A 16178-nucleotide genomic window follows, 5' to 3' on the forward strand; every position below is an offset into this window, starting at 1 on the left:
ATCCACTGACAGCACGTCAACCCCGGTATACCACATTGATCCAATTCACTATTCCTTGCCTTCCTTTCACCCTCCTATATATATATATATATATATATATATATTTATATGTATATATATATATATATATATATATATATATATATATATATATATATATATATATATTTTCCCGGGGGATCGGGGAGAAAGAATACTTCCCACGTATTCCCTGCGTGTCGTAGAAGGCGACTAAAAGGGGAGGGAGCGGGGGGGCTGGAAATCCTCCCCTCTCGTTTTTTTTTTTTTTAATTTTCCAAAAGAAGGAAGAGAGAACGAGGCCAGGTGAGGATATTCCCTCAGAGGCTCAGTCCTCTGTTCTTAACGCTACCTTGCTAACGCGGGAAATGGCGAATAGTTTGAAAGAAAAAAGAATATGTATGTATATATATATATATATATATATATATATATATATATATATATATATATTTTTTTTTTTTTTTTTTTTTTTTTTTTTTTTATACTTTGTCGCTGTCTCCCGCGTTTGCGAGGTAGCGCAAGGAAACAGACGAAAGAAATGGCCCAACCCCCCCCCCATACACATGTACATACACACGTCCACACACGCAAATATACATACCTACACAGCTTTCCATGGTTTACCCCAGACGCTTCACATGCCTTGATTCAATCCACTGACAGCACGTCAACCCCTGTATACCACATGGCTCCAATTCACTCTATTCCTTGCCCTCCTTTCACCCTCCTGCATGTTCAGGCCCCGATCACACAAAATCTTTTTCACTCCATCTTTCCACCTCCAATTTGGTCTCCCTCTTCTCCTCGTTCCCTCCACCTCCGACACATATATCCTCTTGGTCAATCTTTCCTCACTCATTCTCTCCATGTGCCCAAACCATTTCAAAACACCCTCTTCTGCTCTCTCAACCACGCTCTTTTTATTTCCACACATCTCTCTTACCCTTACGTTACTTACTCGATCAAACCACCTCACACCACACATTGTCCTCAAACATCTCATTTCCAGCACATCCATCCTCCTGCGCACATCTCTATCCATAGCCCACGCCTCGCAACCATACAACATTGTTGGAACCACTATTCCTTCAAACATACCCATTTTTGCTTTCCGAGATAATGTTCTCGACTTCCACACATTTTTCAAGGCTCCCAAAATTTTCGCCCCCTCCCCCACCCTATGATCCACTTCCGCTTCCATGGTTCCATCCGCTGCCAGATCCACTCCCAGATATCTAAAACACTTCACTTCCTCCAGTTTTTCTCCATTCAAACTCACCTCCCAATTGACTTGACCCTCACCCCTACTGTACCTAATAACCTTGCTCTTATTCCCATTTACTCTTAACTTTCTTCTTCCACACACTTTACCAAACTCAGTCACCAGCTTCTGCAGTTTCTCACATGAATCAGCCACCAGTGCTGTATCATCAGCGAACAACAACTGACTCACTTCCCAAGCTCTCTCATCCCCAACAGACTTCATACTTGCCCCTCTTTCCAGGACTCTTGCATTTACCTCCCTAACAACCCCATCCATAAACAAATTAAACAACCATGGAGACATCACACACCCCTGCCGCAAACCTACATTCACTGAGAACCAATCACTTTCCTCTCTTCCTACACGTACACATGCCTTACATCCTCGATAAAAACTTTTCACTGCTTCTAACAACTTGCCTCCCACACCATATATTCTTAATACCTTCCACAGAGCATCTCTATCAACTCTATCATATGCCTTCTCCAGATCCATAAATGCTACATACAAATCCATTTGCTTTTCTAAGTATTTCTCACATACATTCTTCAAAGCAAACACCTGATCCACACATCCTCTACCACTTCTGAAACCGCACTGCTCTTCCCCAATCTGATGCTCTGTACATGCCTTCACCCTCTCAATCAATACCCTCCCATATAATTTACCAGGAATACTCAACAAACTTATACCTCTGTAATTTGAGCACTCACTCTTATCCCCTTTGCCTTTGTACAATGGCACTATGCACGCATTCCGCCAATCCTCAGGCACCTCACCATGAGTCATACATACATTAAATAACCTTACCAACCAGTCAACAATACAGTCACCCCCTTTTTTAATAAATTCCACTGCAATACCATCCAAACCTGCTGCCTTGCCGGCTTTCATCTTCCGCAAAGCTTTTACTACCTCTTCTCTGTTTACCAAATCATTTTCCCTAACCCTCTCACTTTGCACACCACCTCGACCAAAACACCCTATATCTGCCACTCTGTCATCAGACACATTCAACAAACCTTCAAAATACTCATTCCATCTCCTTCTCACATCACCGCTACTTGTTATCACCTCCCCATTTACGCCCTTCACTGAAGTTCCCATTTGCTCCCTTGTCTTACGCACCCTATTTACCTCCTTCCAGAACATCTTTTTATTCTCCCTAAAATTTACTGATAGTCTCTCACCCCAACTCTCATTTGCCCTTTTTTTCACCTCTTGCACCTTTCTCTTGACCTCCTGTCTCTTTCTTTTATACTTCTCCCACTCAATTGCATTTTTTCCCTGCAAAAATCGTCCAAATGCCTCTCTCTTCTCTTTCACTAATACTCTTACTTCTTCATCCCACCACTCACTACCCTTTCTAAACAGCCCACCTCCCACTCTTCTCATGCCACAAGCATCTTTTGCGCAATCCATCACTGATTCCCTAAATACATCCCATTCCTCCCCCACTCCCCTTACTTCCATTGTTCTCACCTTTTTCCATTCTGTACACAGTCTCTCCTGGTACTTCCCCACACAGGTCTCCTTCCCAAGCTCACTTACTCTCACCACCTTCTTCACCCCAACATTCACTCCTCTTTTCTGAAAACCCATACTAATCTTCACCTTAGCCTCCACAAGATAATGATCAGACATCCCTCCAGTTGCACCTCTCAGCACATTAACATCCAAAAGTCTCTCTTTCGCACGCCTGTCAATTAACACGTAATCCAATAACGCTTTCTGGCCATCTCTCCTACTTACATAAGTATACTTATGTATATCTCGCTTTTTAAACCAGGTATTCCCAATCATCAGTCCTTTTTCAGCACATAAATCTACAAGCTCTTCACCATTTCCATTTACAACACTGAACACCCCATGCATACCCATTATTCCCTCAACTGCCACATTACTCACCTTTGCATTCAAATCACCCATCACTATAACCCGGTCTCGTGCATCAAAACCGCTAACACACTCATTCAGCTGCTCCCAAAACACTTGCCTCTCATGATCTTTCTTCTCATGCCCAGGTGCATATGCACCAATAATCACCCACCTCTCTCCATCAACTTTCAATTTTACCCATATTAATCGAGAATTTACTTTCTTACATTCTATCACATACTCCCACAACTCCTGTTTCAGGAGTATTGCTACTCCTTCCCTTGCTCTTGTCCTCTCACTAACCCCTGACTTCACTCCCCAGACATTTCCAAACCACTCTTCCCCTTTACCCTTGAGCTTCGTTTCACTCAGAGCCAAAACATCCAGGTTCCTTTCCTCAAACATACTACCTATCTCTCCTTTTTTCACATCTTGGTTACATCCACACACATTTAGGCACCCCACTCTGAGCCTTCGAGGAGGATGATCACTCCCCGCGTGACTCCTTCTTCTGTTTCCCATTTTAGAAAGTTAATACAAGGAGGGGAGGATTTCCGGCCCCCCGCTCCCGTCCCCTCTAGTCGCTTTCTACGACACGCGAGGAATACGTGGGAAGTATTCTTTCACCCCTGTCCCCAGGGATAATATACATATATATATACACACACACACACACACACACACACACACACATACGCACATACACACACACACACCCACACATACATATATATACATATGAAAAATGTAAGAAACAATTTAGAAAACAAACTTTTAGCTTGAAATGAATATATATATATATATATATATATATATATTATCCCTGGGGATAGGGGAGAAAGAATACTTCCCACGTATTCCCTGCGTGTCGTAGAAGGCGACTAAAAGGGGAGGGAGCGGGGGGCTGGAAATCCTCCCCTCTCTTTTTTTTTTTTTTTTTTTCCAAAAGAAGGAACAGAATTGGGCCAGGTGAGGGTAGTCCCTCAAAGGCCCAGTCCTCTGTTCTTAACGCTACCTCGCTAATGCGGGAAATGGCGAATAGTTTGAAAGAAAAGAAAAGAATATATATATATATATATATATATATATATATATATATATATATATATATATATATATATATATATATATATATGTATTTTTTTTTTCTTTTTTTTTTCAAACTATTCGCCATTTCCCGCATTAGCGAGGTAGCGTTAAGAACAGAGGACTGGGCCTTTTTTGGAATATCCTCACCTGGCCCCCTCTGTTCCTTCTTTTGGAAATTTAAAAAAAAAAAAAAAAACGAGAGGGGAGGATTTCCAGCCCCCCGCTCCCTCCCCTTTTAGTCGCCTTCTACGACACGCAGGGAATACGTGGGAAGTATTCTTAATCCCCTATCCCCAGGGATAATATATATATATATATAAATTGTTTATTTTACCATTCTTCTTGATAATTCATAATTTTAGCAACAAAACTTTCTCTGTGCAAAAGCTTCATTCATTTCCTGGTGAGACCACCTACAGACCATTTTTCAAAAATATTTACCGGACTCATAATGAACTTACTTCTAAACTAAAGTTGTATCTGTTAAATGAATATTTGACTAATGTTTGTGATGCAATCTAACATCTAGAATACTCAGACATTACATAGTAAGATTCTCAAAGGTATAATGTGTTCTTACACATCACTATCGCTTTGTGCTTATCTTGGTTGTTAGTAATTAAGTCCTCCCCTTCCCCCTGTGACCAAACCTTGGGTGCGCGAGCCTAGTTTCACCTGCCTTTACCAGGCAGCTGAGTGTATGGATCCTCGGTCAAGAAGCTGAACACTTTCGTGACCTTACGTCCATGGTTCCCAGGCAGACCTTTTACCTCTGTCCATCAAAAGATGACATAGTATCATAGCCTGACTTGTGGAAGACGGATACGGCCATGAATCTGTCTTCTCCCTTAGCCTGGGAAATGGAGCTACACTGAAGATTGGTGAAATTCTTCCTAGTGTCAAGAACCATCCATGTGTCTGTTGCTGGTGTCTGTATGTGGTGTCACTAGGCCTGGTGTCTGTGTGTGGTGTCACCAGGCCTGGTGTCTGTGTGTGGTGTCACCAGGCCTTGCGTCTGTATGTGGTGTCACCAGGCCTGATTTCTATGTGTGGTGTCACCGGGCCTGGTGTCTGTATGTGGTGTCACCAGGCCTGGTGTCTGTATGTGGTGTCACCATGCTTGGTGTCTTTATGCGGTGTCATCAGGCCATGTGTCTGTATGTAGTGTCACCGGGCCATGTGTCTGTATGTGGTGTCACCAGGCCTTGTGTCTCTATGTGGTGAAATCATGCCTTTTGTTTCTATGTGGTGTCACCAGTCCTTGTGTCTGTATGTAGTATCACCAGGCTATGTGTCTAAATGTAGTGTCAGCGGGCTTGGTGTCTGTATGTGGTGTCACCAGGCCTTGTGTCTCTATGTGGTGTAACCATGCCTTTGTCTCTATGTGGTGTCGCTAGGCCTTGTGGCTGTATGTGGTGTCACCAGGCCATGTGTCTGTATGTAGTGTTACAGGGCCTTGTGTCTGTATGTAGTGTCACCAGGCCTGGTGTCTGTATGTAGTGTCACCAGGCCTGGCGTCTGCATGTGGTGTCACCAAGCCAGGTATCTGTATGTGGTATCACCGGACCATGTGTCTGTATGTGGTGTCACCAGTCCTAGTGTCTGTATGTGGTGTCACCAGGCCTAGAGTCTGTATGTGGTGTCACCAGGCCTGGATGTCTGTATGTGGTGTCACGTGGCTTGATGTCTGTATGTGGTGTCACCAGGCTTTGTGTCTGTATGTGGTGTCACCAGGCCATGTGACTGTATGTAGTGTCACAGGGCCTGGTGTCTGTATGTGGTGTCACCAGGCCTGGTGTCTGTATGTAGTGTCACCAGTCCTAGTGTCTGTATCTGGTGTCACCAGGCCTGGTGTCTGTATGTAGTGTCACCAGGCCTGGTGTCTGTATCTGGTGTCACAAGGTCTGGTGTCTGTATATAGTGTCACCAGGCCTGGTGTCTGTATCTGGTGTCACAAGGTCTGGTGTCTGTGTGTGGTGTCACCAGGCATAGTGTCTGTATCTGGTGTCAAAAGGTCTGGTGTCTGTATGTAGTGTCACCAGGTCTGGTGTCTGTATCTGGTGTAACCAAGCCTGGTGTCCGTATCTGGTGTCACCAGGCCTGGTGTCTGTACGTAGTGTCACCAGGCCTGGTGTCTGTATGTAGTGTCACAGGGTCTAGTGTTTGTATGTGGTGTCACCAGGCCTTGTGTCTGTATGTGGTGTCACCAGGCCATGTGTCTGTATGTAGTGTCACAGGGTCTAGTGTTTGTATGTGGTGTCACCAGGCCTGGTGTCTGTATGTGGTGTCACTAGGCCTGGGGACAGTATGTGGTGTCACCAGGCCTGGTGGCCGTATGTGGTGTCAGCAGGCCTGGTGTCTGTATGCGGTGTCACCAGGCCTGGTGGCCGTATGTGGTGTCACCAGGCCTAGTGTCTGTATGTGGTGTCACCAGGCCTGGTGTCTGTATGTGGTATCACCAGGCCTGGTGTCTGTATGTGGTGTTACCAGGCCTTGTGTCTGTATGTGGTGTCACCAGGTCATGTGTCTGTATGTATTGTCACAGGGCCTAGTGTCTGTATGTGGTGCCACAAGTCCTGTTGTCTGTATGTGGTGTCACCAGGCCTGCTGTCTGCATACGGTGTCACCAGGCCTGATTTCTATATGTAGTGTCACTGTGCCTGGTGTCTGTATGTGGTGTCACCGTGCCTGGTGTCTGTATGTGGTGTCACCAGGCCTGGTGTCTGTGTGTGGTGTCACCATGCCTGGTGTCTTTATGTGGTGTCACCGGGCCTGGTGTCTGTATGTAGTGACACCAGGCCATGTGTCTGTATGTAGTGTCAGCGGGCCATGTGTCTGTATGTGGTGTCACCAGGCTTTGTGTCTATGTGGTGAAATCATGCCTTTTGTCTCTATGTGGTGTCAACAGTCCTTGTGTCTGTATGTGGTGTCACCAGGCCATGTGTCTGCATGTAGTGTCAGCGGACCTGGTGTCTGTACGTGATGTCAACAGGCCTTGTGTCTCTATGTGGTGTAACCATGCCTTTTGTCTTTATGTGGTGTCACTAGGCCTTGTGTCTGTATGTGGTGTCACCAAGCCATGTGTCTGTATGTAGTGTTATAGAGCCTGGTGTCTGTATGAGGTGTCACCAGATCATGTGTCTGTATGTAGTGTCACAGTGCCTAGTGTCAGTATGTGGTGTCACCAGGCCTGGTGTCTGTATGTGGTGTCACCAGGCCATGTGTCTGTATGTAGTGTCAGCGGGCCATGTGTCTGTATGTGGTGTCACCAGGCCTTGTGTCTCTATGTGGTGAAATCATGCCTTTTGTCTCTGTGGTGTCACCAGTCCTTGTGTCTGTATGTGGTGTCACCAGGCTATGTGTCTGCATGTAGTGTCAGCGGGCCTGGATGTCTATATGTGGTATCACCGGTCCTGATGTCTGTATGTGGTGTCACCAGGCCTTGTGTCTGTATGTGGTATCACCAGGCCATGTGACTGTATGTAGTGTAACCAGGCCTGGTGTCTGCATCTAGTGTCACTGGCCTGGTGTCTATTTGTAGTGTCACCAGGCCTGGTGTCTGTATGTGGTGTCACCGTGCCATGTGTCTGTATGTAGTGTCACAAGGCCTGTGTTTGTATGTGGTGTCACCAGGCCTGGTGTCTGTATGTAGTGTCATCAGGCCTAGTGCCAGTAAGTGGTGTCACCAGGCCTGATGTCTGTATGTAGTGTCACCAGCCTGGTGTCTGTATGTTGTGTAACCAGGCCTGGTGTCTGTATCTGGCGTCACCAGGCCTGATGTCTGTATGTAGTGTCACCAGCCTGGTGTCTGTATGTGGTGTAACCAGGCCTGGTGTCTGTATCTGGCGTCACCAGGCCTGATGTCTGTATGTAGTGTCACCAGCCTGGTGTCTGTATGTGGTGTAACCAGGCCTTGTGTCTGTATCTGGCGTCACCAGGCCTGATGTCTGTATGTAGTGTCACCAGCCTGGTGTCTGTATGTGGTGTAACCAGGCCTTGTGTCTGTATCTGGCGTCACCAGGCCTGATGTCTGTATGTAGTGTCACCAGGCCTGGTGTCTGTATGTGGTGTCACCGTGCCATGTGTCTGTATGTAGTGTCACAAGGCCTGTGTTTGTATGTGGTGTCACCAGGCCTGGTGTCTGTATGTAGTGTCATCAGGCCTAGTGCCAGTAAGTGGTGTCACCAGGCCTGATGTCTGTATGTAGTGTCATCAGCCTGGTGTCTGTATCTGGCGTCACCAGGCCTGGTGTTTGTATGTAGTGCTACCAGGCCTGGTGTCTGTATGTAGTGTCAACAGGCCTGGTGTCTGTATGTGGTGTCACCAGGCCTGGTGTCTGTATGTGGTGTCACAAGGCCTGATGTCTATGTAGTGCCACCGGGCCTGTTGTCTGTATTTGGCGTCACCAAGCATCGTGTCTGTATGTGGTGTCACCAGGCCTGGTGTCTGTATGTGGTGTCACCAGGCCTGGTGTCTGTATGTGGTGTCACCAGGTCTGGTGTTTGTATGTAGTTCCACCAGGCCTGGCGTCTGTATCTGGTGTCACCGAGCCTGGTGTCTGCATGTGGTGTCACCAGGCCTGGTGTATGTATGTGATGGCACTAGACCTGGTGTCTGTATGTAGTGTCACCAGGCCTGGTGTCTATTTAGTGTTACTAGGCCTGGCGTCTGCATGTGGTGTCACCGTGCCTGGTGTCTATGTGGTGTCACCAGGCCTGGTGTCTGTATGTGGTGTCTCCACGCCTTGTGTCTGTATGTACTGTCAACGGGAATGGTACATGTAAGAGTTGGGGTGAGAGAGTATAATCAAACTTTAGCGAGAATAAAAAGATGTTTTTGTAAGGAGGTAAATAACGTGTGAAAAAAGAAAACAAATGGGAACATCGATGAAGGGGGCAAGGGGTGAAGTGAAAACAAGTAGTGATGAAGTGAGGAGAGGGAGTGAGTATTTTGAAGGTTTGTTCAATGTGTTTGATGATGGAGTAGCAGATGTAGGGTGTTTTGATCGGGGTTGTGTGCAAAGTGAAAGGGTTAAGGAGAATGGTTAGGTAATAGGGGAGAGGTGATGAAAGCCTTGAGGAAAATGAAATCCAGCAAGACGGCGGATTTGGATGGTATTGCAGCTGAATATATTAAGAAAGTGGGTGACTGTGTTCTTGATTGGTTGGTAAGGATATTCATAAAATGTGTGGATCATGATGAAGTGTCTGATGACTGGCGGAATACATGTATGGTGCCATTGTACAAAGGCAAAAGGGATAAAGGTAAGTGTTCAAACTACAGGGGCATAAGTTTGTTGAGTATTCCTGGAAAATTGTATGGGAGGGTAATGATTGCAAGGGTGAAGGCATGTACAGCGCATCAAATTGGAGCGGAGCAGTGTGGTTTCAGAAGTGGTAGAAGATATGTGGATCAGGTGTTTCCATTAAAGAATGAGTGTGAAAAATACTTAGAAAAACAGATGGATCTGTAAGTGGCATTTATGGATCTGGAGAGACCATATGATAGGGTTGAGAGAGATGGTTTGTGGAAGGTCTTAAGAGTATATGGTGTGGGAGGTAAGCTGTTAGAAGACGTTAAAAGCTTTCATCAAGGATGTAAGGCTTGTGTACGAGTCGCTAGAGAGGAGAGTGATTGGTTCCCGGTGAAGATCGGCCTGCTGTAGGGATATGTGATGTTCCCATGGTTGTTTGATTTGTTTATGAATGGAGGTGGTTAGGGAGGTTAGGCATATGATAGAGTTGATAGAGATGCTCTGTGGAAGGTATTAGGAATATATGGATGGTGTGGGAGGCAAGTTGCTAGAAGCAGTGGAAAGTTTATATCGAGAATGTAAGGCATGTGTACGAGTAGGAAGAGAAGAAAGTGATTGGTTCTCTGTGAATGTAGGTTTGCGGCAGGAGTTCGTGATGTCTCCATATTTGTATGATTTGTTTATGGATGGGGTTGTTGGGGAGGTGAATGCAAGAGTTTTGGAAAGAGGGGTAGGTATGCAGTCTGTTGTGGATGAGAGGGCTTGGGAAGTGAGTCAGTTGTTGTTCGCTGATGATAAAGCGCTGGTGGCTGATTCGGGTGAGAAACTGCAGAAGCTGATGACTGAGTTTGGTAAAGTGTGTGAAAGAAGGAAGCTGAGAGTAAATGTGACTAAGAGCAAGGTTATTAGGTACAGTAGGGTCCAGGGACAAGTCAATTGGGATTTAAGTTCGATTGGAGAAAAACTGAAGGAAGTAAAGTGTTTTAGATATCTAGGAGTGGATTTGGCAGCGGATGGAACCATGGAAGCGGAAGTGAGTCACAGGTTGGGGGAGGGGGCGAAAGATCTGGGTGCGTTGAAAAATGTGTGGAAGGCGAGAACATTATCTCGGAAAGCAAAAATGGGTATGTTTGAAGGAATAGTGGTTCCGACTATGTTATATGGTTGCGAGGTGTGGGCTATAGATACAGTTGTGCGGAGGAGGGTGGATGTGTTGGAAATGAGATGTTTATGGACAATATGTAGTGTGAGATGGTTTGATCGAGTAAGTAATAAAAGGGTAAGAGAGCTGTATGGTAATGAAGAGTGTGGTTGAGAGAGCAGAAGAGGGTGTTTTGAAATGGTTTGGTCACATGGAGAGAATGAGTGAGGAAAGATTGACCAAGAGGATATATGTGTCAGGGGTGGAGGGAACGAGAAGTGGGAGACCAAGTTGGAGGTGGAAAGATGGAGTGAAAACGATTTTGAGCGATCGAGGCCTGAACATGAAGTAGGATGAAAGGCGTGGAAGGAACAGAGTGAATTGGAACGACGTAGTATACCGGGGTCGACGTGCTGTCAGTGGATTGAACCAGGGCATGTGAAGCGTCTTGGATAAACCATGGAAAGTTTTGTGAGGCCTGGATGTGGAAAGGGAGCTGTGGTTTCGGTGCATTATACATGACAGCTAGAGACTGAGTGTGAACGAATGCGGCCTTTGTCTTTTCGTAGCGCTACCCCACGCGCATGCGGGGGAGGGGGTTGTCATTTCATGTGTGGCGGGGTGGCGACGGAAATGAATAAAGGCAGCACGTATGAATTATGTACTTGTGTATATATATATATGCATATGTGTTTGTATGTATATGTATACGTTGAAATGTATAGGTATGTTTATGTGCGTGTGTGGACGTGTATGTATATACACGTGTATGTGGGTGGGTTGGGCCATTCTTTCGTCTGTTTCCTTGCGCTACCTCGCTAACGTTTGAGACAGTGACAAAGTATAATAAATGAATAAATAATACGTATTGAAAAATATCATAGTTTAGCGCGGGTTCAAGTAATTTTCTTCTAATCCACGGAGAAATGGAACGCTGTAAGTTCCCAAATACACTTTCGTGTACTGATCACATCATCAGGGGAGATACATGAGAGAAATATAACAGTCAGTTGATATACAAGGAAGAGACGTAGCTAGGACGCCATTTGGCAAACATCTCTTCCTTGTATATCAAATGACTGTTATATTTGTTTGTTTTATCTTCCCTGATGATGTGATCATTAAACGAAAGTGCGCTTGGGAACTTATCGTGGTGTGTGTGTGTGTGTGTGTGTGTGTGTGTGTGTGTGTGTGGCGGGGTGGGGGGATATGAACCTTACATCATATTGTTCCATACGTCCGTCGTCACACGGTGCAGAATGTCACAGCGTTAACTGGTCACCAGGCGGGAGGCAGGGAGGCAGGGAGGCAGGCAGGGAGGTAGACCTCAACACGACAGAAAATGATCATTCCTCGCCATAGCAGAACACGTGTCCACACCGGCTGAGGTCTACTGCCCTGCCTGCCTCCCTGCCTCCCTCCCGCCTGGTGACCAGTTAACGCTGTGACATTCTGCACCGTGTGACGACGGACGTATGGAACAATATGATGTAAGGTTCATATCCCCCCACCCCGCCACACACACACACACACACACACATAGTGATCAATATTTTGTCTTTTCGTCAGGAACTTCATGAAACTGTCATTATTTTTTTCTTATATTTCAGAATCATTTCTTTTCGGAGTAACACAGAAGTAAATCAAAACAATATGTTTATGAAGTTTCAGATAAGAACCATCAAGACAGTCTCCTCTGACGTCACACATTGCCACACAACAAATGACCAGAAAAATAAAAGCATCACAAATATATTTTGAAATAACATTGGATGAAGTGAATCACAAGACTCACGCACATATATGTCTATAAAAACAAAATCCATTCCGTGATTTACCACATGACGAAAGACCGGCTCATATTTTTCAGTAATGGATTACAGATTACACTTGATATTATGATGCAGGAAGGCTGCTTGCTGCAGTGTACATATGAGTCCAGCCTTCTTAATCTCATAGAGTTAACGAAACAGAAAACCAACTTACAAACATTCACGTCTGTAACTTAATCTCTCGTTCCTTCGCCTCCAGTCCGGAGCAGACGACGACTTTGTCACCAAGATGAAGGAGGAAGTGGCAGACGAGCTGGAGACCACCACCGAAATCCTCAAGAGAGACAACGAAGAAATGGAGAAAATCAGCAAGAAACTAAAGGACTGGCCAATGTAAGTACTCACTTGCTCACATAGTGTTCACTTGCTCACACAGTGTTGACTTGCTCACATAGTGTTCACTTGGTCACATAGTGTTCACCTGCTCACATAGTGTTCACTTGGTCACATAGTGTTCACTTACATAGTGTTCGCTTGTTCACATAGTGTTCACTTGCTCACAAGTGTTCAGTTTCTCATATAGTGTTCACTCGCTCACAGTGTTCACTTGCTCATACTGTGTTCACTTGCTCACATAGTGTTCACTTACATAGTGTTCACTTGCTCACACAGTGTTCACTTGCTCACATAGTGTTCACTTGCTCACATGGTGTTCAGTTGCTCACATAGTGTTCACTTGCTCACACAGTGTTCACTTGTTCATAGTGTTCACACGCTCACAGAGATCACTTGTTCACATAGTGTTCACCTGCTCACACAGTGTTCACTTGCTCACATAGTGTTCACCTGCTCACACAGTGTTCACTTGCTCACAAAGTGTTCACTTGCTCACACAGTGTTCACTTGCTCACATAGTGTTCACCTGCTCACACAGTGTTCACTTGCTCACAAAGTGTTCACTTGCTCACACAGTGTTGACTTGCTCACAGTGTTCACTTGCTCACACAGTGTTGACTTGCTCAAATAGTGTTGACTTGCTCACATTGTGTTCACTTGCTCACACAGTGTTCACCTGCCCACATAGCGTTCACTTGCACACATAATGTTCACTTGTTCACAAAGTGTTCACTTGCTCACAGTGTTCACTTGCACACACAGTGTTCACTTGCTCACATAGTGTTCACTTGCTCACATAGTGTTTGCTTGCTTACATTGTGTTCACTTCCTCACACAATGTTGACCTGCTCACATAGTGTTCACTTGCTCACATAGTGTTCACTTGCTCATACAATGTTCAGCTGTTCTCACAGTGTTCAGTTGCTCACATAGTGTTCAGTTGCTCACACAGTGTTCACTTGCTCACACAGTGTTCAGTTGCTCAAATAGTGTTCATTTGCTCATATAGTGTTTACTTGCTTACATAGTGTTTACTTGCTCACACAGTGTTCACTTGCTTACATAGTGTTCACTTGCTCACATAGTGTTCACTTGCTCATGTAGTGTTCACTTGCTCACAAAGTGTTCAGTTGCTCACGCAGTGTTCACTTGCTCACATAGTGTTCAGTTGCTCACACAGTGTTCACTTGCTCACATAGTGTTCAGTTGGTCACACAGTGTTCAATGCTCACACAGTGTTCAGTTGCTCACACACTGTTCAATGCTCACACAGTGTTCAGTTGCTCACATAGTGTTCACTTGCTCACACAGTGTTCACTTGCTCACATAGTGTTCAGTTGTTCACACAGTGTTCAATGCTCACACAATGTTCAGTTGCTCACACATTGTTCAGTTGCTTACTTTGTGTTCAGTTGCTCATATAATGTTCACTTGCTCACACAGAGTTCACTTGTTCACACAATGTTCAGTTGTTCACGCAGTGTTCAATGCTCCCACAGAGTTCAGTTGCTCACACAGTGTTCAGCTGCTACACAGTGTTCAATTGTTCACAAAGTGTTCCTAGGTATTGTGACGATAGGTTTAGCATACACCACTCAAACAGGATTATATAATAAGATTTATTGGCATTTTGGTAAAGTTGATAACCATGATGTGGTAAAAACCATTAACTTCAGCAGCAAGTAATTATCACATACAAAAGTGCTTGAAGATCTCACTGAAACACCTGGTTGTGGTGTTTTCCTCCCAGTACCTGCGTCTTATACCAGTAGTAAATAGTCTAATAGGAGACGCTAACACTGGGACAAAAGAAAAGTAACAAGGCTCACGTTTGATGACGCCATCTGTCTTTGGTGTTAGCAGTCAAGCGACAGCAGCACACACTCACTATACAGTATCATCATGTATCACTCGCAGGCCCGGTGAGAGCGAGAGAGAGAGAGAGAGAGAGAGAGAGAGAGAGAGAGAGAGAGAGAGAGAGAGAGAGAGAGAGAGAGAGGTTGGCTCGCTGACCTGGTGTCACACGAAGTTCATGACCTATTAAAGGATGGTGATGTGCTGCAACGCCTGAATTGTTTATTCAGAATAAATGCGAAATATCTGAGTGTGCGAGAATAAAGACCACAGATATATTTTCGTTGTATGATTAATAATGACTTCCACTGTAATATTACTGGCTCGTGAAGACATTTACTTGTCATTCTTAATGTTAAATATGCCTATGTTATTTACAGTTGTCTCTATTTACAACATTTGTGGGCGACTGTTGTGTCGTATTTAGACTTTGATATAAGGCACACTGTACACTGCAGTAAACCACTGCGCCTGAAACCATCTAATTTGTTGTTGTCATATTACTGAATGACGATTTTTGGTAGAAGACGTTTTTTCCTGTGGCCCAGAGAAAGCATCGTCCTCTACATATTACCATACACAGAAGGCACGTTTGGCCGGATATGATGAACATACGTAACACAGGCGAGGTTGGTGGCAGCTGCGCTCTGGTACAACCACTTGCCACAACCAGACTTGCTCTCCAACCATCTTCGTCATACACATCATCAGTAAGCCTCTCCATTCTAAAGTTTTTCTCAGTGTCACCAGAGTCGCTCTAAAGCCATCACCAGTCTGTGTTATGAACAGGTGGATCCCACTCACAAATGATTTGACAAGAAGCGCCTCCTCATTGTACCTCCTCACTGCGCCTCCTCACTGTGCCTCCTCACTACGCCTCCTGACTGCGCCTCCTGACTGCGCCTCCTCACTGTGCCTCCTCACTACGCCTCCTCACTGCGCCTCCTCACTGTGCCTCCTCACTGCGCCTCCTCACTGTGCCTCCTCGCTGTGCCTCCTCACTACGCCTCCTGACTACGCCTCCTCACTGCGCCTCCTCACTGTGCCTCCTCACTACGCCTCCTCACTGCGCCTCCTCACTGTGCCTCCTCACTGCGCCTCCTCACTGTGCCTCCTCGCTGTGCCTCCTCACTGCGCCTCCTCACTGTGCCTCCTTGCTACGCCTCCTCACTGCGCCTCCTCACTGTGCCTCCTCACTGAGCCTCCTCACTACGCCTCCTCACTGCGCCTCCTCACTGTGCCTCCTCACTGCGCCTCCTCACTGTGCCTCCTCACTGTGCCTCCTCACTGTGCCTCCTCACTGCGCCTCCTCACTGCGCCTCCTCACTGAGCCTCCTCACTACGCCTCCTCACTGCGCCTCCTCACTGTGCCTCCTCACTGCGCCTCCTCACTGTGCCTCCTCACTGCGCCTCCTCACTGCACCTCCTCACTGCGCCTCCTCACTGTGCCTCCTCACTACGCCTCCTCACTGCGCCTCCTCACTGTGCCTCCTCACTGCGCCTCCTCAC

The 16178-nt window shown here is 45.8% G+C and overlaps 1 protein-coding gene across 6 annotated transcripts in view; it reads left to right on the forward strand.

The window, feature by feature from the left end:
• The window catches only part of LOC139749157 (glutaminase kidney isoform, mitochondrial-like), a 488059-nt gene that overhangs the window by 188342 nt on the left and 283539 nt on the right, over window positions 1–16178 (forward strand). For all 6 annotated transcript variants that reach the window (XM_071662800.1, XM_071662801.1, XM_071662799.1 and 3 more), the window contains one exon: window positions 12679–12812. In XM_071662800.1, coding sequence (XP_071518901.1) covers window positions 12679–12812 — 134 coding nt within the window. The remainder of the gene's footprint in view (window positions 1–12678; window positions 12813–16178) is intronic.

This window comes from Panulirus ornatus, chromosome 6, assembly GCF_036320965.1.
Source record: "Panulirus ornatus isolate Po-2019 chromosome 6, ASM3632096v1, whole genome shotgun sequence".
Lineage (NCBI taxonomy): Eukaryota > Metazoa > Arthropoda > Malacostraca > Decapoda > Palinuridae > Panulirus > Panulirus ornatus.